Here is a 21853-nt window from a genome sequence, read left to right on the forward strand (position 1 = left end):
TTCTCATTTCATTTCCCCTCTCTTACACAACGCACTCCAATTCCCCAAGGATCTCTACAATTACATTTACACCAAAAAGGAAGACGATGAAGAAAGAATGAAGTCAAACAAAAGCTGTAAGCTTACGGTTCCCACGCCAAACTGCTTCTTGGTTTCAACCATTTTGGCTCTGTTTGGAACCTTTATCTTCTCATCACTCAATTTTTTTAATATATTAAAAACGTATATTGATGATAAAGGAGCGAGGAGGGATAGAAAGCAACCCTTCAAAACTTGTTTTCCTCCCCTTCCCCCATCCAAATAATAATAATAATGGAGAAGCGCCCATTGTTTTCCCTCAATAATATTTCTCTTTTTTAAATAAATAGGAAAAGAAAAATAAACTACTTGTGTTGTATGTTCAATACATACACTTGATCCCATTATCGAATAATCCCATCAGACGTCACGTTTGTAATGTTTTTGTTTTTTCTTTTTCTTTTTCTATTTACAAGTTGAGGGAGGTTTAAAGATTTTCGAGTTCAAGAAAATGGATATCGAGGAGTTATGCTCGTGTTGAACTGTTCCTAAATTTCTTAATCAACTAGTTACATCATGATCGGGAAACCATTTTTGTCACAACATCAATGATTTCACTTTTCCTTTAAATAATCCTGTCTTTTTGTCGTAAAAAGAGGAAAATTACCATTTATCTTTTGGTTTTATTCAATTAGTGTCCAAGATTGAACTATTATCTACGGCTGAAATATGAAATATGTTTATATTGAACTTCCCTTCCTTTTAATGTGGTGAAAAGATTTTAATTTATTTTTTTAAGGTAAAACGGTATAAATGGCATTAGATTACACACAGAAATACAAATCCTTGTTTACCAAAGAAGAGAATATAGAATATGTCTGTGGCTGTTGAGGGCTCCCCTTCCCCTTCCCCTTCCCCTTCCCCTTCCCCTTCCCCTTCAAATTTCAATCAAACCAAAACCACACCTTTTCTACATACCTATCCTATCGCTTCTACACAGAAGAAAGGATTAGACCGAAAGGCAAGGGTAGGTTTTAACGTCTTCCACCTGTCATTTTCCATCGTAATTGCCCACCAAACGAACAGAGTCTTCATCTCCCTCCCTATTTAATCCTCAGTGGAGCATGATACTTCAAAAAATTGTGAATTAAATTTAAAACTGAACATGTCAAAACTTGCTTCGTTTTCTTCATAGTCATATATTCATTGGCTGAACATCCAACATTCTCAGCACTAATAACCGATGCCAATGCTCTGCCTCTGCCATCCAACCAAAGTTCAATGCGGAGATTCACCTACCACAATGACGGCATAAAAATGATATTAATGCTCAGTAAACTTATAGTAACCTTTGGAGCAGACAATTCTAAGTATTAGGTAATAAGTATTGTAATGAGCTGTTGATTCATCGAGTTCTAAGACCACCATTGTATCGTATAAGCACCGAGGAGGAGGAAAAAAAATTATTATTTGAGCCGTCTTTTTGTGCGCGTGAACTTTGCCTACCAAGTGTTCTTCCCCCGTGAACTCATTCAATTAATAGACACACCTTTAAATAATTTCGACTCCAATTGTTTTCTTTCGCTTTATTTTTTAATTTTTTAATTATGAAGGGAATGGTGGTTTGGGTCACCAGGCGAGGCACCAAACTCTTCAACCTGTCGTGCTACCCATTTCATTTTCCCATTATACCCAGAAACCATGGTGTCTGGTGACGTGTTTGGTTAGGTTCGCCAAATGACATCTTTCGACAAAGAATAATAATTAGAAACAATAAAAAATAGCATACAAACAGTCCCAGCTACCTACTTTACCTATAAACAATTACGCACTCCAAAATGGCAGAATTTCATGAGTTTATAGTATTATTTGGTAATTTGATTATTTTTTAAAGTGGGGTTTGAAGGGAGAGAAAAATAATGATCCATTGGGAACAAGGGAGTTCACGGATCATTCTAGAATTTGAAGTCAGGACAAAATCAAATACAAAAGTTTTGTCTATATCTATCACGAAGAACAGTGTAACTGATATAGAAAAATTCGCACCTTTTTAGGTTTTTACGGTTGTGGCTGAGACTTTGCTGCAGCTCCAACACCTAATCCGTCTTCTCTGTGGCTGCCAAGTGTGGATTCACATTTTGGCAAAGCTTTTGTCCTGCATGTGAATTCTATCAGCTATAAAATCTTTCTTTTATTGCTACTTTGATTGTATTATATTATTGATCCCAATGACTTGACTTGACTTGACAACTAAGATTAAACAAGCATATACCTAATAACCATATGCTGCACAAGAATATTGGTAAATTAATGACATAAATGAGGATGGATCCTGAATCTTCTTGGACTTAATTTCTTTGCTTTTTTTGCCATTTTTCAGAAACGAAAAGTTAGAGACTTTTATCGAGTAATATTGTTTCATTTTCATATGATCTTTGTTGGATGGATAGTGTGGAATTTGAGAAAGGTTTAATAAAGTGAAAGGAAAAGCATTCTTTTTCTTTGAAAACAAAAGAAAGTTATGATTCACTTAACTAAAAAAGTTGTGGAAGGAAGCGGACAAGACACAGAACAGTTAGGAGAAAGAGAAAAGATCAATGGGTAGAAAGTTTTCAAAATTGAAAGATTTGAGGAGGAAAATGGTTGCCCCCACATGGTTGGTGTATGAGATGTGTGAAAGTTTTAAGCTTCAAATTAACAGTGTACATACAAAAAGCCATGCTGGCAAAAACTCACGGACGAGAGTTCCCTTCCAACAGAGAAAGAGAGAGAGAGAGAGAAGATTGGTTGTGAAGGACAAGATCTGAGGGCTAGGAAGAGAGACAGAAGTGTGTATTAATAAATTTGTGGTGTGATCTCTGTAATGAGCAATACTGCAGCAGGCCAAGCCACATGACGCATAAGCTATAGTCACATTCAATCTTTTCATCATTTTCTTTTGTTCTTTCTTTCTCACCTCAACATCTACATTTCTCCACACAGACCATCCCTCCACCAATAATGTCCCCACAATCTCGAGACTTTTTTAAATTACGAGCTTGTTTGGAATGGTTTTTCAAATGCTTAAAAGCCAATTTAAAAGTTAACCTAAGCTATTGGACTACAAAGTACTCAACTCATATGAATTAGTAATCCATCCATAAATGTAGGATTTGCTCTTAAAAAATTCAATAAGTGGACAAACTGCACTCCACCATAATAATTTGGTAGAAAATTTAGCTGAAGGTTTCACGAGACTTAAATGGGAAGAAATTTGTGGAGTCTACTTCATAGGGGCCTCTCTATCTCCCAAATTCATTTCAGTTTGTCAAAATCATGGAAAGCTTGTATCAGTTCACTGGCAGAACAAAACTCACGTGAAAACTTAGAGCTACTCTGATGGAAGGAAAATATACCAAAGAAAATTTGGAGATGCTAAAAGAATCTTTCGATAAGTATTGTGATAGAGAAGTGTCACATCAATGGGTAAAAAGTTCAATTTCTTCTATAATTTCAATGTCCAAGATGAATCAAAACGATAGTTACAGCCAGTTTAAACTAAGTCAGAGAACCGACACAACAGCTACTACTTGATACTAAAAAAATGTATGCAGGGATCAATTAGACAGAGATAGTACATAATAACATCGTAGATAAATCAAATTTCCTAAATGCCTACTTTAATTTTAGATCCAGTCCTTTGTGTCGTTTTAATTAATTATATGATTATATGTACAACTGAATTCAACATGCATTTTGTTTATTTTAAATCCCTAACTAATTCAGCCTTACTCGTCTAGGAATCTACTTTTCACCTGTTCTTCGTTCGCGAGGATTCGTTGTCCGTAAGCCTCAAAATCATGTTTTATGGAGATGGTGTTGTTCAAATATAAATCTAAGGAACTCACATCTAGTCTTTATCATTGTTCACAAGGATAAATTGTGAAGCCTATTTTGACACTTCAGGTAGTCTACAATGTGCCTTCAAGCCTATTTCAAAGAATGGGTTTGACAGGGACGACTCTGACCCTCTTCAAGCCACAATATAATTCTTCTCACCACCCCAGTCCGTAGACGTTTTGATGGTAATATATTTTTTAATTCACTTGTTTATTTCAATTGCCTCTCAATCAAACGATTTTAACTTTGGGTGCTTAGATTGTGCTTTGTTATTGGCTGGTCCCTCGAATTTACAATTCCATTAGCTACGGCTAAATGTTGTCAAAATTCTTATGTTATATACATGTGACCAATGTTTTGGTTAATGAACTAGTCATGTCAGTCACTTAGCCTTCTTAGACAACTATTAGACAGTTCTATGTTCATGCAGTTTTTTAGTTAACCATTTCTATTAGCACTCCTATGTCATGTGACTTAATTCCATTTTAGTTGCAGAGTCGGCTTCATTTTATTTCCCTTTTCCACCACGCCACACATCCAAGCATACTGTCACGGTCATTAATTTTTTTATTACAGAAATTTAAGAAGGATAAGAACCTGTTCGTATCTTGCTGTACAAATGCATTTGTTGATCCAGAGACGTGAATTTCATCAGCTGTTGTCTCAGCTGTGACTTGTACACTCGAGAAAACCCCAGGAATTCAGGCCAAGTATTGACAAATTGCATCCGTGGGCTGATCCAGATGATGCTTTTAGCTTTGGATTGGAGATTGATCCATGGTCCATATCTCGAATCAAGACCACTTGTATTTGCTGCCCAATTCTACAATATTACGATCCTCTTCTTCTTCTTCTTCTTCTTCTTTTTAAACTAATTTATGATTCTGAAAAATATATTTCTGCTGTAGATAGTCCTCTGCAAAGTAAACGGGGGAGCGCAAGATATCAAACATTCTGACAAAAATGTTGGATGTATTTATCTCTCTTTTCTTTTTATTTAAGACACAATGATGCTGCTCACCATTTGCTTCCAAAACCACCAATGACGCCACATCCCCTCAATGCAACACCATTAACCAAACATCAAGTCACAGCCGAGGGACCTGCAAATCCAGCTGAGAGAATAAACTGGTGCCACAAATTCTGTCCATCGAGCTAAAATTTACACATCTTACAAATTACAGTGATGGAAATAAAAAAGAATACGTTGGATTAAAAAAAATCATAAACTAAACAGTTACATTTTGTAGTATCTTCCAGATCAAATAATAACTAACCAGTTCATGAAGACAATGAAGAAGATATAACATGTACCACTCCCAGACACGAACCTCTAAGGTGCAACCACGAAGCTATTGATAATGCTCACCACCGAGGAGAAAAATATGTTCATCTGCTAAACTGATCCTATCAATAGATACTAGCACGCGTACCTTTTCCTCAGTGTCAAGCAACACCAGGAAACCCCGTCTCAAGGAATAAGGCCAATAAAATGGCTTGGAATCAGCTTCATAGTAAGTAAAGATCGTACCTGCCAAAGATCCAAGAAATAAACCTCAAGGCATCACTGACGCTCAGTTGTAGCAGTTAACAATGACCTTTCACCTCTATTAAACTGTGACCAATTTCTCTTATCACTTTTTTTGTCAATGCAACTTCCCTAAGTTGCTTTGAAGTTTCAAAATCTCCAATATCAGAATAGAAGTTTGAAGCCTGCAAAAGAGCGGCAGGATCTTCAGCTTCAAGATCCACCAACGACTTAGCAATTTTCCTTCCGATTGTTTCATTTCTATGAACTCTACAACTTCTTAACATGGAGCTCCAGATTACACCGTTGACCTTCTCGGGTACCTTTAGCAGCAACTTTTCTGCCTCATCAAGTAGACCTACACGACCAAGAAGATCAACCATACATGAATAATGTTTCCAGTCTGGTTCAATTCCGCAAACGGTTTTCATCAACTCAAATACAAATCTTCCTTCTTCGACCAGCCCTGAATGGTTGCACCCTATCAATGCACATAAGAACGTCACTTTGTCAGGTTTCCAGCCTTTCTGGATCATCGTCTTAAGCATTTCGATGCCCTCCTTCCCCATTCCATTTCGGGCATATCCATTGATGATTGAGGTGAAACAAATAACACCAGGGGAATGGATTTCCTCAAAAACTTTGCAAGAGAGCTCAACATGACCACATCTTGAATAAGAGTCCATTAAAGAACAAGAAACCACGGAATTAAATCCAAGACCTGATTTTATGGCACAACAGTGGAGCAATCTGCATCCGGTCAAGTCTGTTGGAGAAGACATTGATAGTGCTTTTAACGTTGTGGATAAAGTAACCTCATCAAGTCCAATTCCCTCGTCAGCCATCAATCCAAACATCTCTATCACATCTTCAATGACACCACAGTGTAACAAAGATGTCATTAAAGAGTTACAACACTCCAAAGTTCTCACAGAAATACTTTCATACACGGCCACTGAACTCTCGATATCAAAGCATTTTCCGTACATATTTATCAAAGCCGATTGAAGGTGACTACTCTCATGGCCAAAACCCAGCTTCAGCGCACAAGATTGAATCTGTTTCCCCAACTGGATATTCCTTGTCCGACTAGATAAATTCAAAAAAGCCATTAACGACCGAATTGAGGGCCTTTTTCCCCAAAACTGCATCCGAGAAAACAACTCAAGTGATTCTGACAAGAAACCGATGTCTGCATAAACTGCAACAATCGAATTCCAGGAAATAACGTCTTCTAATGGAATACATTCAAATGCTTTTTTTGCTTCTGTTAAACTTCTGCAATCAGAGTAGAAATCCACCAAAGCATTTGGAACAAAGATATTTGATTCAACCAGTCCGATCTTAACAGCTCGGGAATGTAGTTGCCTCCCTTCGTCTAAGAGCCTTTCGTTACCAACACCTCGAAGCAAATAGCAAAGAGTTAGACCATTTGGCTCTACGCCTTCCAATTGCATTTTCGAGAAAGATCCCAGAAGCTTTTCGAATTGACCCAGTTCACAAAACCGACGAAGCAACAAGTTCCAAACAGCTATATTTCGTTGCGGCAACTCATCAAACAGCTTCAAAGCGACAATATCAAGACCCATTCTCATATAGTAATCGATTAGAGAGGTACCAATAAACAAATTCAAACTAAATCCAAGAAAAACAACCCTGCAGTGAATTTGACTTCCCTCTTTGGAAAAATCCGTGTTGCTACAAGTACCCAAAACAGAAGTAAATGTTGACGCACTTTCTCTAATCCCTCGTAAAACCATTTGGCTGTAGAGACCTAATGCGCGCTCTGGATGCCCATGGCGAAAACACCCAGAAATGAGCAAATTGTACGTAACAACGTCGTGAAGAGGCATTTCATCGAACAATTTAATGGCAGCATTAAGATGGCCAAATTTAATGAGTCTATCGATTTCTCGATTCTTAAGGTAAATGGCATCAGGAGCGTGCACACTCAAATACGAGTATGGCTGTGGTAAATGGATAGATACAAATTCGGAAGTAACAGTTGTAATGGTTCGGACGAAGGAGGCGAATTCCCTGACCTTTCGCATCACAGTTTCAGCTTCTCCGAGCCCCGACGAATGGCTTTAGAACTTGGCGGTTCCAGCGTTGATAAAAAAGAACGAAGATTGTGTAAATAGGATGCAGCCCTACATACACAAATCCAAGTTTCAACAAATTCCTGTAAGCTCATCAATTTCAACTAAAATTTAGCTTTTTAAAGTTATTTTTATATTGAATATTTTTAATTTTGTAGATATATGTTTTATATTTCTCAAATGCATATAGAAATCTTTGCGGGACTCTTGTAAATAAAAAATCTACTAGAACGTAAAAATAATAATTAGATAAGTATTACAAAATATTTACTAAAAATCTTTCCATTTAATTTTTATTCATACAGCTTTCTCGAGCCGATTTTAGAAAATAAAAAAGGGAAAAAAAACGCAATACGATTTCTCAAGCGTCCGATAGGTAGAAAATCCAACGGTGAGTATTAGTTTGAAATACGCAGTTTCTCGAAGAAGAGTCTGGCTTAGATTTGAGAGCAAGAACCAACCCCTTTCGACCCAAAAGCCGCCATCTTCATCGTAATCTCCTGAGGCATTCGATAGCCGCGTTTGAAGAAGAGTTAGGATCGCCATGGGGAAGCAACCTGTTCGGATGAAGGCTGTGATCTATGCTTTATCGCCGTTCCAGCAGAAGACCATGTCAGGGTTATGGAACGACTTGACCGGCAAGATTCACCATAAGATCTCCGAGAACTGGATAAGTGCCACCCTTCTAATCACCCCCGTCGTCGGAACCTACACGTAATTTTTTCATCTCCTTTTTCCTTTCCTTAATTTCATAGCTTTTGAAACTTCGATTTTAGGGTTTGCCCGTTGAATGCTTTCCTCCCTTCATATTTCAATATGTTTTCAATTTTTTTTCTTCTTAAAATCAAGTCTTCATTTGTTCTCGACGAGCTCGGTAGCTCGCCTTTTGATAACACTTGGTTGGGTCCAGTCTAGGTGAGAAATCTATTAATCAGATTCAAAGAGGAAACAATTCCGTCGTAGAATTCTATTAATGATTTGGTCTTTTTTTTTTATAGACTTAGCCTTAAGATCTAAAATGTTAAATATTTTCCTCAAAGCAATCAAATTTTTACTGGAACTGAACACCAGATTGCATCTTATTGCGCATTCAGATTGATTTGTTTTTTTTATCCGTGGGAATGGAGTAGGAACATCTATGTTTTTATTTTTATATATATTTCTTTTTGGAGCGATCTCGTGATAATGTTATTGTCCTAAACTGCAAGTTTTCATTTCTGTTTCCGATTTTGTTATCAGTAGGCGTTGCCGCACTGGATTGATACTGTTCCTAGTTCATGTCAATCAGATTTGTAGTCACTCCTCCCCCCGTCTGTGTATAGTTTTATTAACCTTTAAATACTTTGGTCTGTTTTAAATTCACGCACTCTACGATCAAAGAGCAAAATTAGTTCTGTAGTGTATAGGGTAGAGCTATTAGCTTTTGGATATATTATAGAATAGAGATTAAGAGTTATCATCCCCACACGCAAGATTGAGGAATTGGATCCGGGCAAGAGGTTTAGAAATCAATCTAAAACTCATTTTGGATGATAACACGATGACTAATTCATGCTTTATATTACTTATGTGAGACGAAAAAATGACATCTTTGTAGCAGAATGATGAAATTAGCATTACCATGCATGAGGAAACGTTGTATTCTTCAAGTATTTTGAGCTCTAGATGGGATGGTTTGATAGCCATTTTTTTGGTTATAACTAAAATTTCCATTTTGCCTAAAGATGTATTATGCAGTCTTGGCGTCAGACGAGACCAAATTATGGATGGGTCTCGAGTTTTTGTTAACTTTGATTGAAGTATCGTTTGCATATTCATTTATATGATAAATGACTTGAATTAGTTGATTGATCGGTGAAAAGTGCCTCCATGTTTGTTGATGAACATGTGGATGTGGATGTACGTGATTCAGTCGTAAACTTGTTATTTTACTCTCTGGATGCAGGTACGCACAGCAGTACAAGGAGAATGAAAAGTTGTCTCACAGGTACTGAAAGCGCCTGGACCTTGAAGAAGTCAAAATGGAGCTCTGATTTCTTAGGCTATGAGGATGTGCTTTTATTTTGAGGAACATTTTCTCACTTGTTTGTTGGNTTTTTTTTTTTTTTTTTTTTTTTTGTCGATCAGTGTTACACGCATTGGAATGATGCGAACTGATGCGTAATCGCCACCCTCTGCAGACTTCTCAATACCAACCAAACTTTTAAGGCTCTGATTAGATTCCATGATATCAAAGTATCAACCTTTTTTTCCCCTCCATTTTCTCCTCTTTATATTAATTACCTTCATCCTCCCTATTATGCTCCTGATTCGTTAAATCACCAAAATTCAGTACTATGTTAGTGTGATACACCTTTTTTTAATTTAAAATTTGAATTGAAAAATGATGTGTGATCTAATAAAATGTTCTAGAAGAGAAAATTCAGCGTGTGAATGTTTGAAAGAGATGCAATGGTGGTACTCCCATGGATAGTGACTCAAAAAATGGCCCAAGACTGTGTTTTTATTGATCATTTGTCAAATTAATCAAATTTAAATATTCATCAAAATAATATTGATTGTTTCAAATGACTTGAAAAGAATTTTCTCTTCAGAATTTAGGTCATAAGGTACTATATATTTAGGTTATAAGGTATTATATATATGGCTGCAAGTTTTTCTTCTCCATTTTACCCTTAATATAATATATCNTTTAAAAAAAAAAAAAAAAAAAAAAATCTGAATTTTAGATTTATCTATTTTATGTTTCAAGTTTGAAATTGAAACAATAGGGTTTATTATAATTTTTGGCGGTACACGTGGCGGCTAGATTGACCAGAAGTCTGTCCATAAAAATTCCCAAATAGTCGCACATAAACCAATCCATTCCTGTACGGCTCTACCCAAGTCTGCTCCTCCCGCGATCGCGCGGCTAGACTTGTACGGGGATGCCTCGCTATACAAACGAGCCCCCTGCGGTTCGCGTCTATACGATTTGCGATGAGTCAAGGTCTACTCCGCTTCTCTTATTTCTCCTTTACGGAATCCAAGATCTATGCGNTTTTTTTTTTTTTTTTTTTTTTTTTGTGAAATCCTGCAGGTATTTGATTGTGAGAAACGTTCCGGCATTGGGTTGCGGAGATGAGCTGCTCAAACTGTTCTCCTCCTATGGAAACCTTGAAGAGTACTCTTTTCGTTTCCCTTCTTTCTTCTATAATCATCTTTACATCCTTTTTCTGTAGCGCGTTATGTTAGTTTACCTCAACTGCGACATGTATTGCCATTTCATCTTGAAAGCAGTGTCGGATTGGTTTCTGATAATTTCATATGCCTCTCTTAAGAATATTCAACACCTCTTATGCCTACATATTTTCCTTCTGTCTTATTTCATACTCCGACAGGTGTAAACCGATGGATGCAGAAGAATGTGATGAATTCACAGACGTTTATTTTGTCAAATTTCATTTGGTCAGCAATGCCAGGTAATTTCAGCTTGGTTGTGGTTCTCTTTTGATCAAAATAATGCGTTATTGAGCCCCTGTATTTGAACCATAATATTTTAACTTTTAGGTTTGCTAAAAGAAAATTGGATGAGTTTGTTTTCCTTGGTAACCGGCTGCAAGTCTCCTATGCTCCTGACTTTGAAAGTTTGCTTGATACAAAGGAAAAGCTAGAAGTTAGGAGACGAGAAGTTTTAGCACGATTGGATTGTAAGTTTGTGTTTGCGCAAAAAGTAGGCTTTGGCATATTTTGTGTATGATAGGAAGATGTTGTTTTAGGAGGAAATGGTGTTTCCTTCCAATAGTTCACTTTTAAGCATGTTATAACTTTGCTATCAGCTGGAAGACCAAGAGGATCTGCCGTTAATTCAGCAACCACGAAGTTTACAAATCCTTCTCATTCTCATTATACTCTTGAACAGAAGAACTCTCTTGAAAAGAGGTATAAGCAGAATGAAAATTTGCAGTTTCTCCAATCTCGACATAGTTTAAACTGTCCTTTTTTGGTAGGAATTATGCAGATGCAGCACTCAGTTCCAATCCACATGTGTCTCAAATAACAAGAGTTTCCTCTGACCAGGTTTGTTATCATAATTTTTTTTCCTTCCCTTGTCATCTCACCTTTTATGTTATGATTATTAACAAAGCTAGGAATCATTATTCTGTGTTTGTTTAGTTTATGCTTTCTCTTGTACTTGATGTATTTGGACGTAGTTCCATTACATGCTGCAATACGGGTAGAAGGAGTTAAATCCAACAGGTTGCACGATTACTTTGAAAGGCAAATGAATGTGATAGGTTGCAAGCACGAAATTAGATAATCTCTTTATTTGTAATTAGGCAAGTATATGCCTTTTGCTTGCTCTTTTGCTGATCAATTCAAATAAAATAGTGGGGTGATCTGCAATCAACGTAGTGTTATTTTACTTGATTGGAGGCTCTTCTTATATGCTGCCTCCTTTTGTGGAATCTCTTTTTTGTATGTCTTTATATTCTTTCTTCTTCTTTTTGTTCTTTTCCCTAATGAAAGTTCGATTTCTCATCAAAAAGAAGAAAAAAATTTATTTATCATCAACGTAGTCATGCCAATAGGCTAACAATACTAACGACTGACTCCATAACTTGCCCCATCTATCATGAATGGTAGGTACATAGGTTATTCAGTGACTATTATATTCTCATTTTTGGTTTTTTTCATTTCCTCATTGTGTTTTTCAAGAATTCGAACTAACGTGTCAATAGTTGTAATATAGTAACCATCAATTCCTCAATAACAGAGTTCTCAAGTATTGGTGCTTTAAGTCTCTCATTAATGCATAGTTCACCGAGTTGTTAGACTTTTGACCTAAAATGTCTTTTGCATCTTGGGCCAGATTTGTGTGTTGAAAAGATTTAAAACAAATGACACCGTTTATTTGGCTAAGAATACCAAACCACTTGGCATTCCATTGGAGGTTACCCAAACATCAATATTTGAATCAAAATTCTACTCTAGGCTCCTCATCAAATTCATTGTTGAAGATATTTTCATCAGTTTTGACTACCTCTTCAAAATTATCTTTAGAATTATTTTTCTCCAAATTACATACCCAATGCCACAAATTGTATTCTATTGAAGAGTGTAGTAGGCTTCTAACTCTGGGTAATGAAGAAGGTTGGAGAGGCCTACGTTTGTGTACTGATGGCTTGCACCTTGAATCAAAACGTGATTCAACTAAAACAATAGATATAAATTGTGGGCTCCTTGGGCTTGAGGACCTTGGAAATCAACTTGGCTTGTTATCCTTGCTATCAGACTGGTCGAAGGTTTAGATGACTGATATGTATCTCTAGTCTTTAGGGCTTCTTTAAAATATATGTTATAATCTCACTTTAGAGAGAGAATAGAAATCAGGTTCACCTTCTTATGGTAGTTATTACACCATCGGAAAGAAATGAAGAAAATTAGTCCTTGACATTCATTGCCGTCAGATTTCTTTACTGATAGTCGAACTTTATTTTCTTTTGCCCTTTTTCTCTGGAATCAGGGATTTGAGTGAGGAGGGGAGAGAAAGGTCCAACTACGCATTGGAGAAATGAGCATGATGCAGTAGTGACTTTTCATTGAACTCAGATTTGAAGATTTGAAGATAGAGTGGCTTAGTGTCCATATAGAATTTACATACATGCATATATACATGCGCACACATGCACACATACATGAAGCAAATGCCTCTTGGTGTGAATCAATGGTGAAGAAGATGCACTTTTGCAATGTAATAGATATTGACCTGGTGGGTGGAAATTAGGGGTAGGGGCTTGATTTTCTTTTAGATGAAGCAAGAGCTTGTTGGTGTGGAACAAGTGTGTAGTAGATGTTCGAGGACATGGTTTTGCATCCGAATGTGGAGAAAAGATTTTTTTGGTGGCAGGTCACACCACCCCCAATATCTCAACTCCATTCTTCGTTTGTGGTTATCCTTTATCTTTAGGAACAACCTAAGATATTATATATATATATATATATATATTGAGTTCAGGAACAACCAAGACTCTTCGATACCAGATTATTGCAATAAGATTTTGTGATTAAGTCAAAATTATCACAAGGGGAAACCACCGAAACTGTCTAAAGTCTAAATTTTTTAATTATAAAAAAACTTCCAAGATAAACCAAGTATGGGCTATTTAACTTACAAAAAGATAAGAATAACTAGTGAATCACGAATGAACTAATCAATAGAATTAACTAACTGACATTAACATCTAACTAATTATCTAATGCCTTTATAGTTTTCTTATTGACACACTTGTTAGTTGCAGTTGCAGTTATGTTCAGTATACTTTCATTTATCAGTTTCAGGTTATTAATAAGTGCCTTTTTTATCGTTTTTCCTCATTTTTTCCCTGAAATAAAATCATAGTCTTGTTAAGACGGGTAACCTTTTCCTGTAGGACCTCTTGACTTGATTCTGTAGATTATCTCTTCTTTGATTGTTTTCAAGTACGTTCTTCATTGTTAAGGTTTAATTCCCTTTGGTTAGCTGTAGAGCCATGTACTCTTTAGTTATATTTGTGAGTTTTGCCCTATTGATTTTTTTTGATGTACATGTCTGATTGATGTTGGTTGGCTGGCCCATCAGATAATGGCTTTTGAATCTTCTTGTTTCTGGTTGAATGTATGGATTGAATGTTTGTGGACGTTACTTCTTTTCTATATATATTCCTGTCCTTGTTGCGTAGCCTGTTGTAGTTTTTCTTGTGGCTAAAAATGTCACTTTTTTCTCGTGTACAGGATTACTTCGCATCTGAATCTATGAATCAAACTGTGCATCTCGTCAGGGAAAAGCTTGATAAGGTTAAAAAATTTATATATATATCATATGATCAATTCTCCACATTTGAGCACATTGTGATTTAATCATTGCTCACTAACTTTGTGCTCTAGATTCAATCATGCTGCGAACATCTGGAAGCTGGACCTGTGAGCAAGAGATCACGTGTGGACAATAGGAGAAGAATCTAATGCTTGCCGACCTTTATAGAGACGGCTAATGGGTGGTTCAACGTTGCACCAAATGCTACTTTGACACATCACATATACGCAGATTAGCAGTGTGCAAATTTAACCGTTGATGTTTTATTAGAAAGGTGATTATTATTACAAAGTTCTGCAGGGGAGAATTTTGTTGTCACCACTACTCTAGCCCATATTTACAAGCACATTTGTAATACTTTTTTTTGTATAGCTAGCGATGACTATTAGAGGGGTAATGACAAATAAATAATGAATTTACCAACAAAAAATTAGATCTACGGTATGTGCAAAAACAATGCGATCGTTCTTCATGCTAAGACAAGGAGTCCGATAAGACCCCAGGTTTTCAACCATTCAAACTCAATTTTCCAACGAGTAACATCAGCGTTCACTTGAGTGATTTTGAAAAAAAGTGAAGGTATATATCATACAGACGGAAGGAAAACAAGATTTTCTTTGGCGCTTTGGTAAGATTTTAATTTAGGACAAGTACACTTGGATACCAGCCGTTTTGATCAACTGACAGACAGGACAGACATTTACAAGCCCATCGCAATCTCTACACAAGCATAAATGTCTGCAAGGCATAAGTAGGATGGAAACCTCTTTAGCCTTGCATGCTTTGCAAATCATGTGCTCCTTGAAACCTGGTAAATTGCTGGTTGAAGATTTCATAGTCCCACCATGAACATTAAGGTAATTGTTTGGATCAATGTGTGATGCAGCATCATCCACTTCACTATCTCCAAACCCTTCCTTCGCTTGGTCGGCACCCTGCGAGATAGCATGCTGAAGATTGTTTTTCAGGACATTCACTACTGATTCATTGTACTTCGCTCTGCAATGCCAATTTTGGGCTTCAGTGGCAACCTGCTTTATTCTCTCCACCAGTTCTCTATTTTTACGGTTCATGCTCTCAATTTCTACATCCTTCTCATGTAGTTTCTTTCCAATTCCTTTCTCAATCGCACTAAGAAAGGAAGCCATGTGTCTTTGCTTCATGTCCCTAATACCCTTTGCCAAATGTTCCTCCTGTTGGCAAGGTAGATGGCAAGTTTAAAACATCGGACAATGGAATCAACTAAATTGAAGGATGATGCTTTAACATGAACACCCAATTTACAGGCGTAGTGTGAAGTGATTGCTATAGAGAGTAATACGAGGTACGTGAACAAAATTAGACATTGACAAGAAACATCTTCCAGGAAATAACATCACAAAATCAGCATAGCATAAACTCCTAGAAGCACTGAGCAGGTTAAAAGTACCTGAATTTTAATATATTGATCGAATTCTTCCTTCTGTCTATCAATCTCAGTCCTGATATTATCACCAAGCGAAAAGATAATGGAAGGTGCAGCTGCCATACTTCCACTTGCAGTGGTAACAGAGGAGTTGTGTTCATCATCATCATACGATAGCCTCAAGCCTGTTGATACAGCATTTGGGTTTCTAATGCTTGCTGAACGATCAGCATCATCTTGACAGGCATTATAATTTAAGGAAATCTGAAGCTTCTGCTGCCATGAGAAATCTTCTATTTCCCTACTTCTTTTGTTAGGGCGAAGCATATGAGCCAATTGCTCACTTCCAAAATAATTAACAGGCTCAATTCCACAGCTAACAGGCACTGCAATATAAATTGTGAATTATATGAGAACCAAGAGAACTAAAGATCATTCATTAAGTTCTGATTGATCTTCAAAATATTCATCAGACTTGAATTGTAATTCAAATCATTTATTCTGGTTAGACATAATTTTAAAAAAACTGTATGGAATTCATTAAGTTGAAATCAGATTCTTAGAAACAAAAACTTACCACTCCCAAACAACTGCAGCTGGCCAGAAGCATTAGTTTGATATTGATTTCGATTTTCATCCTGAAAAACGGGAAGCAAGCCATTGCCATTGTTGCCACCCAACATTTTTTCCAGAGAACTGGTGGACTTCAGATAATGTGAAATTTAAAATACCCACAGTAATGAGGGTTCACAGCCTGCAAAAGCAGACAACAGTCTTAATAATCTATTTCAATGATAGAATTAAAATGACAAGAAAAATGACAGCATTATGAACTATTACACTACATGAACATATTTTTAGTATAACTGGGGTATGGGGAAATAAACACCCAAGTTCAAGGAAGAAGTATATGTCAATTACCGATAAGTTATGTTCACTACATAAGCATGAGACATGGCTTAGACACTAAACCACATCAACTTCAAATCATTTAACCAAGAGGGGGCGAAGGGTTTTAATTGGAAAAACATCTGACGAAATAAGAGGATTGAGGCAGTCAATTCATAGAAGTGCCAAAATTCTTGGATGAAACAAGTTCTAAAACATTCTTGGCATTGTCACAAAAGCTTCTCTATTAAACTCTTCCCAAATACAATAAAACAATACGGGCCTCAATTTCAACATCTCCTATTACAATATAGGGGTTAGATGTTCCATGACTTGATTCGGTATTTGAAACTCCAATAATGAGGAATCAGTAATCTTCTAAAATCCAGTTATTCGGAACATTAACTTAGAATAACAATCCATCCGAATAAGTGAAAATACGAGAAACTATCCATCGTGAAATCAACCTTGATAGCAGAAAGTCAAACATAAATATCAAATTGAAGGCAAGCACGAATTTCAGAAATAACACTAGAAAGACATCAGATCAGAAGAAAATCTCAGAAGTTCAATCACAGAACCGTATCCAGATGGTGAGAAAAAACATCGGCAGGGATGGGCACACGGTAAAGAAGTGGAAAACAGGATGAAGTTCAATGTATCAGAAGTGCGGGGATCTCTAAAACAGGAAAGTAAGAAGGATTGATGAGCAGGTTTGACCGGAATCGCAGATTGAAATTAAAAAGAAAAAAGGCATTAAATAAGAAAAGAACAGAGAGTGTAACAATATGTATAGTTCAGATCATGGTTCAGGGATTTATTAGGAATAGGAAGTTTGGGTTGCGAGGGAGGAGTATAGGAACGATGCGAACAAAAGCTAGGCTCTGAAACATGGAAGGAAAGGTGAGAGGCAATACCTGAGGGAGGAAGTGAATTGGGCAGAGTATGAGATGAGAGAAAATATCATCTCCAGATCCTGGCATACAAGAATCCACACAGATTCATCCACACAGATTCATCCACACAATTGGGAGCAGTAGAGAGAGATATGAAGAAAAAAGAAAAGAAAGATGGAATACCTTGAAGATGGTATATGCAGAAAAGAAAAGGAGAGAGAATGATGAAGGAGGAAGAGGAATAGGATGAAGAAATATATGGAGGAGAGGGGAGAGAGGGATGGGAGGGTTTTGGAGCGGTAACCGACGAAAAGGAAGAGGAAGAAGAAGATGATGAATAAGAAGAAGAAAAATTATAGGAGAGAGGGGAGAGGAAATAAGGGAAGAGGAAATAAGGGAAAGAGGAAATAAGGGAAAGAGGAAATAAGGGAAGGTGTGGTGCGGTGGTGCGGTGGTGCGGTGGTGCGGTGGGAGTGCAAAATTTATTCGAATCAAATGAATGAATGAATCGGTGGTAGTGGTTACGCAAACGGATTTCCGTTCCTTTTCTTTTTTTTTTTTTAATTTTATTTTCCTTTTTACGAAACTCAAATTATGGAAGCCATTCCCAGAGGAAGAAGAAAATTAAAGGTGATAATATCCCAACCCACGAATTTAACTCACCATCCCCTGGACCCCACCCACTCCTCCATTTCCCCCTTTTATTTTATTTTTTCTTTTTCTTTTTTCTAAATACAATTTGAATTTTACATAACTGCCCCTGCTTCTTTATTTTACGGTATTTGGTAACTCCTTGATTGTTATTTTTACAGTTTTGGATTATACCCAGAGTTGAATGAGATAGTGGTGTGAGCTTTATCATAATTGCTCAATATATTTTTGGGAAGTCGCGGTGTCCTTGGGAGGGACCGTTTTGTAGTTGGTTTGTGAATTTGAATTTGAATATATTATTAAATAAAATATATAAAATTATTATTGAAAAAAAATGTAAGAATTAAAGAGAGAGAGAGAGAGAGAGAAAATGGAAGGGGAGGATTGGTGGTGTGAAAATGAAATGATGAGCGTAGGAGTAGGAGATGGTGGGTAGGAGTGAGGAGTTAGGAGTTAGGAGAGGCATTAACTATATATAAATTATTGAAACCACAAAAACAAAAGAAAAGAAAAGAAAAATAAATATAATTAATAAATAAAGAAGGGGCGGGAAACAAGGCCTTGTGCCTTCTCTTCATCCTTCCTTCCCTCCACTCCTTGCCCGGGCCCACAACTCTTTTTTTCTTTTCTTCTTTTGTTCCTTTTGGCGCGCAATTGCAACAATTGCCTTTGCCTTTGCATTTGTAGCGAAGCGACAGCCTGCTGTGCTCACGGATCTCCATTCCCCGATTTGCGGGTCACCATTTTAGTCCCCATTGCATTTATTATTTTCTTTTTCTTTTTTTACTTCCAAATCTGAACCATTTTTATTCTTTTATTTATTTATTTATTTATTCATTCATTCACTCACTCACTTTCCCCCTTTTTCTTCCTTTCCAATTTAATTTGAGAGATTCAAATATGGAGTGTAGATCCAGGTCAATAATACAATGCTTTAACTTGTTAGGTAAATAACTTTGAATTATCAAAGTTGACTATATTTTTATTTCCCTCCCCTTAAAACTCTTTTTAAATAAGCCAATGCCAGTAAATAATACTTCACGACTAACACAAGAAAGAAAAAAAAAGAACATGTTAATAGAAATGGATTTGAATGGGAAAGAGCAGCAACTGTTCGTGTTTGGTGCATATTGATATGAATGTAAAAGGTCAATTTTGTTGACGGAGAAGCCGAAAGGAGAAGAGGACAAAACCGGACTCCGGACACAACGCGGTGGATGGGCCTCAATCGGCGTGCCCTTATTTATATTCTATTCTTCCCATTCAAACAAACACGTTTTGTTGACTAATTCACCAACCCAACAAATCCAAACCCTGCATCAAACCATCTTCAGCCATGAATGTGTAAATTGCACCTCCTCTGGGCTCTGCTTCAGTGGGCTCTGCTTCAGTGGGCTCTGCTTCAGTGGGCTCGCTCACATTCTGCTTCTCATTTGCATTGCCTAAGGCCCAACTACTTGGGCCTAGTTTTGCATTCTTCACATACAATTTTGTCTCTTCTGGGCCCAACTAAACTTTCATATTTTGGGCCTTCACGGGAAATGCCCATTTCTAAATGGGCTTATAGATCAAAGCCCAACAAAAGAGGATATAAATTAGCAATCCCTACCGATGTGGACAATGCGAAGCTAAACCCTTTCAAGCCCTAGAAACTACAATCTTTCCCTCCGAGGGCTGACCAGAAGGCGAAGATGATCATCCCAGTTCGTTGCTTCACCTGCGGAAAGGTAAGCCATGGACAACTATATTCAAATTTTAATTTAACCATCTTCTCAGAATTGCGTATTCATGTTTCCTTTATCGTTGAATGTGCGACTGTTTTTGGTTTGCTGCATACGAGATCACAAAGTTTTCAATTTAGTATCGACTCTTTCTGTGACGCAGTTTTTAATTTTTTTTCAGGTGATTGGAAACAAATGGGATCATTACCTTGATCTTCTGCAGGCAGACTATTCAGAAGGGTAAGGAAGTAACACGTTCGTTCTTCTCCTTCTTTTCCCCTTTCATATTTCTTGTCATCACACGTGTTTGGTTTTTAAATTTATCTCTTCATTTTTTAACGTTGCTTGCTAGTGGACGAAAGTATACCCTTCTGGGGATGCTAATGCTTTTCTTTTTCCTGTATTAGGGATGCGCTTGATGCCCTGGGCTTGGTTCGCTACTGCTGTAGGCGAATGCTCATGACTCATGTTGACCTTATTGAGAAGCTTCTTAATTACAATAGTAATCCCTCTTTCTTTTCTCTATGTTCGTGCACGAGTTGTTAAATTTGTAATGTACAATCTTTTGCCTACTTTATTATTCGCCGCCCTTTTACACTTGAATTGCTGTTGTTTTCAGCTTTGGACAAGTCTGATCCCAGTTAGGCGGGGGACAAGTTTGCTGCTTATTCAGTCCAGCAGTGATTCATGTTTTTACGGTGTTCGCGTCCAGTTAAGAGAGAGAAGAACTATGGAAAGAATCATTACAGGACCAGAGTGCAGCTAATGTCTAGGAGTTCAGTTATTTAATCTTCTATTCTATGTGTTTATTAGTTTTTAGGAGTTATTTATCAGTTCGTTAGAAAAACGGATCTTGTCAGTTGAGCTGAGAAGAATCTGTTCTCTTAACTGGCTTTGTGTAATGCTGTCTATATCTGCATTATTGCATCTACAATCCTATTAATACAACTATCAGCTGTTTTTGCTACGCCATTTGTTCTAAATGCTTATAGTTTTTGGTTTCTCAATGTCGATTAGCTGATGAGGCATAAAAGATGGTTTGTTATCTTCCCACGTGCTCATAAGCTTTAGCTAGACCTGCATATTGTTTCCTTCATTCATTTGATAGGGGAAATTATTTTTCCTCAAGCTTGTCACTCCAAAACCTTTTAAGGGAAGTCTATAGGAAAGGGAAAGCCCAAAAAAATGGTTTGGGCTTGTACAATTTGAACTTTTTCTTTGATCTTCAGCATATTTTGCAGACTGTTCAGACCTATGAAAGGGGTTTGTAAAGTGCGATTTAGTCTTACAGCTATATTTTACATTTTGTTAGAAATGATTTGATCTTCGCTAATGACATCCTTTGTGGGTGATAACTTATGTCAATAGTTTGAATGTCCAGTACTAAAACTAAGGACTTGGTTTGTAATTGTTTTTAGGGCAGGGCTGTTGCTCCTCAGAATAGAATTTTGTGATAGCATGAATAGAAGCGAAGTACTGTGGAATGAATATAGTGGTAAGTACACTGAGTAATATCAGATCATTACAAACTCAAATTCAGTCAAATTGATGTAATAAATGGTTGCTCATCCTTCAAATCACGATCAAGGCTTTGAAGGGACTATATTCTTTCACGACACAAGGAAGTTGAGGATTGGAAACATGAACTTGAAAGATTGTCACAGCACAAATCACTCCCATCCCATTTCACCGCGTGTATGTTGAATTTGGAGACAACGTGGGCAGCGACTAGACACTAAAAACTTATCCATCCCGAGGCTCACCTTTGAAATGGGTTTCCAATTTCTCTCTATGTTGTTGTGACCATTCATTTTGAAGGCAGCTGATCTAAAATAATGGGATCAATCAACCATCAATGTGTAGCTGTAATTTGAATGCCACTTGGGAGACAGTATATGAACTTAAAGAGGGTGTTAAATTATTGGGGCCGAAG

At 37.0% G+C, this 21853-nt stretch overlaps 5 protein-coding genes across 9 annotated transcripts; 3 read left to right on the forward strand and 2 right to left on the reverse strand.

The window, feature by feature from the left end:
- Positions 1-949: 949 nt before the first annotated feature.
- LOC111805017 (pentatricopeptide repeat-containing protein At1g74600, chloroplastic) lies at positions 950-7599 on the reverse strand. Of its 3 annotated transcripts, none has more exons than XM_023689876.1 (5): positions 5229-7599; positions 4919-5000; positions 4495-4813; positions 2065-2173; positions 950-1313 (listed from the first exon to the last, which is right to left on the reverse strand). In XM_023689876.1, exon 1 carries the CDS (start codon positions 7474-7476, stop codon positions 5485-5487), a length of 1992 nt encoding a protein of 663 aa, XP_023545644.1. In that variant the 5' UTR covers positions 7477-7599; the 3' UTR covers positions 950-1313; positions 2065-2173; positions 4495-4813; positions 4919-5000; positions 5229-5484. The 3 variants fall into 3 exon arrangements, with proteins under 3 accessions (XP_023545644.1, XP_023545642.1, XP_023545643.1); XM_023689874.1 differs by having other exon boundaries at positions 5175-7599; XM_023689875.1 differs by lacking the exons at positions 950-1313; positions 2065-2173 and having other exon boundaries at positions 4381-4813; positions 5175-7599.
- A 295-nt stretch (positions 7600-7894) lies between these two features.
- Positions 7895-9752, forward strand: LOC111805023 (cytochrome b-c1 complex subunit 8-like). The gene is made up of 2 exons (XM_023689884.1): positions 7895-8238; positions 9470-9752. Exons 1-2 carry the CDS (start codon positions 8069-8071, stop codon positions 9516-9518), a joined length of 219 nt encoding a protein of 72 aa, XP_023545652.1. The 5' UTR covers positions 7895-8068; the 3' UTR covers positions 9519-9752.
- Positions 9753-10375: 623 nt separating this feature from the next.
- Positions 10376-14781, forward strand: LOC111805020 (RNA-binding protein 48). The gene is made up of 8 exons (XM_023689881.1): positions 10376-10513; positions 10604-10687; positions 10905-10985; positions 11074-11213; positions 11343-11445; positions 11514-11583; positions 14278-14340; positions 14431-14781. Exons 1-8 carry the CDS (start codon positions 10452-10454, stop codon positions 14506-14508), a joined length of 681 nt encoding a protein of 226 aa, XP_023545649.1. The 5' UTR covers positions 10376-10451; the 3' UTR covers positions 14509-14781.
- Positions 14782-14829: 48 nt separating this feature from the next.
- LOC111805019 (BOI-related E3 ubiquitin-protein ligase 1) lies at positions 14830-17934 on the reverse strand. 3 transcript variants are annotated; one of them, XM_023689877.1, is made up of 5 exons: positions 17732-17934; positions 17570-17628; positions 16342-16518; positions 15789-16150; positions 14830-15552 (listed from the first exon to the last, which is right to left on the reverse strand). In XM_023689877.1, the coding sequence occupies exons 3-5, from the start codon at positions 16445-16447 to the stop codon at positions 15001-15003; spliced, it is 1020 nt and encodes a 339-aa protein (XP_023545645.1). In that variant the 5' UTR covers positions 16448-16518; positions 17570-17628; positions 17732-17934; the 3' UTR covers positions 14830-15000. The 3 variants fall into 3 exon arrangements, with proteins under 3 accessions (XP_023545645.1, XP_023545647.1, XP_023545646.1); XM_023689879.1 differs by lacking the exon at positions 17570-17628; XM_023689878.1 differs by lacking the exons at positions 17570-17628; positions 17732-17934 and adding an exon at positions 16686-17500.
- A 1884-nt stretch (positions 17935-19818) lies between these two features.
- On the forward strand, positions 19819-20887 carry LOC111805024 (DNA-directed RNA polymerase subunit 10-like protein). Its single transcript, XM_023689885.1, has 4 exons — positions 19819-19926; positions 20102-20160; positions 20328-20422; positions 20540-20887. Exons 1-4 carry the CDS (start codon positions 19891-19893, stop codon positions 20563-20565), a joined length of 216 nt encoding a protein of 71 aa, XP_023545653.1. The 5' UTR covers positions 19819-19890; the 3' UTR covers positions 20566-20887.
- The last annotated feature ends 966 nt before the right edge of the window (positions 20888-21853 follow it).

Source organism: Cucurbita pepo, chromosome LG11, assembly GCF_002806865.2.
Source record: "Cucurbita pepo subsp. pepo cultivar mu-cu-16 chromosome LG11, ASM280686v2, whole genome shotgun sequence".
NCBI lineage: Eukaryota > Viridiplantae > Streptophyta > Magnoliopsida > Cucurbitales > Cucurbitaceae > Cucurbita > Cucurbita pepo.

What these genes read in the sequence shown, in the direction of transcription:
- LOC111805017 (XM_023689876.1), bottom strand. Translation starts at nt 7,476, where the DNA reads ATGCGAAAGGTCAGGGAATTCGCCTCCTTCGTCCGAACCATTACAACT.
- LOC111805023 (XM_023689884.1), top strand. Translation starts at nt 8,069, where the DNA reads ATGGGGAAGCAACCTGTTCGGATGAAGGCTGTGATCTATGCTTTATCG. An exon ending in CCCGTCGTCGGAACCTACAC is followed by an intron (nt 8,239 to 9,469) that starts GTAATTTTTTCA and finishes CTCTGGATGCAG; the next exon opens with GTACGCACAGCAGTACAAGG.
- LOC111805020 (XM_023689881.1), top strand. Translation starts at nt 10,452, where the DNA reads ATGCCTCGCTATACAAACGAGCCCCCTGCGGTTCGCGTCTATACGATT. An exon ending in ACGATTTGCGATGAGTCAAG is followed by an intron (nt 10,514 to 10,603) that starts GTCTACTCCGCT and finishes GAAATCCTGCAG; the next exon opens with GTATTTGATTGTGAGAAACG. An exon ending in AGTTTTAGCACGATTGGATT is followed by an intron (nt 11,214 to 11,342) that starts GTAAGTTTGTGT and finishes CTTTGCTATCAG; the next exon opens with CTGGAAGACCAAGAGGATCT.
- LOC111805019 (XM_023689879.1), bottom strand. Translation starts at nt 16,447, where the DNA reads ATGTTGGGTGGCAACAATGGCAATGGCTTGCTTCCCGTTTTTCAGGAT. An exon ending in GCTGCAGTTGTTTGGGAGTG is followed by an intron (nt 16,151 to 16,341) that starts GTAAGTTTTTGT and finishes TTTATATTGCAG; the next exon opens with TGCCTGTTAGCTGTGGAATT. An exon ending in ATCAATATATTAAAATTCAG is followed by an intron (nt 15,553 to 15,788) that starts GTACTTTTAACC and finishes CCTTGCCAACAG; the next exon opens with GAGGAACATTTGGCAAAGGG.
- LOC111805024 (XM_023689885.1), top strand. Translation starts at nt 19,891, where the DNA reads ATGATCATCCCAGTTCGTTGCTTCACCTGCGGAAAG. An exon ending in CAGGCAGACTATTCAGAAGG is followed by an intron (nt 20,161 to 20,327) that starts GTAAGGAAGTAA and finishes TTCCTGTATTAG; the next exon opens with GGATGCGCTTGATGCCCTGG. An exon ending in GAAGCTTCTTAATTACAATA is followed by an intron (nt 20,423 to 20,539) that starts GTAATCCCTCTT and finishes TGTTGTTTTCAG; the next exon opens with CTTTGGACAAGTCTGATCCC.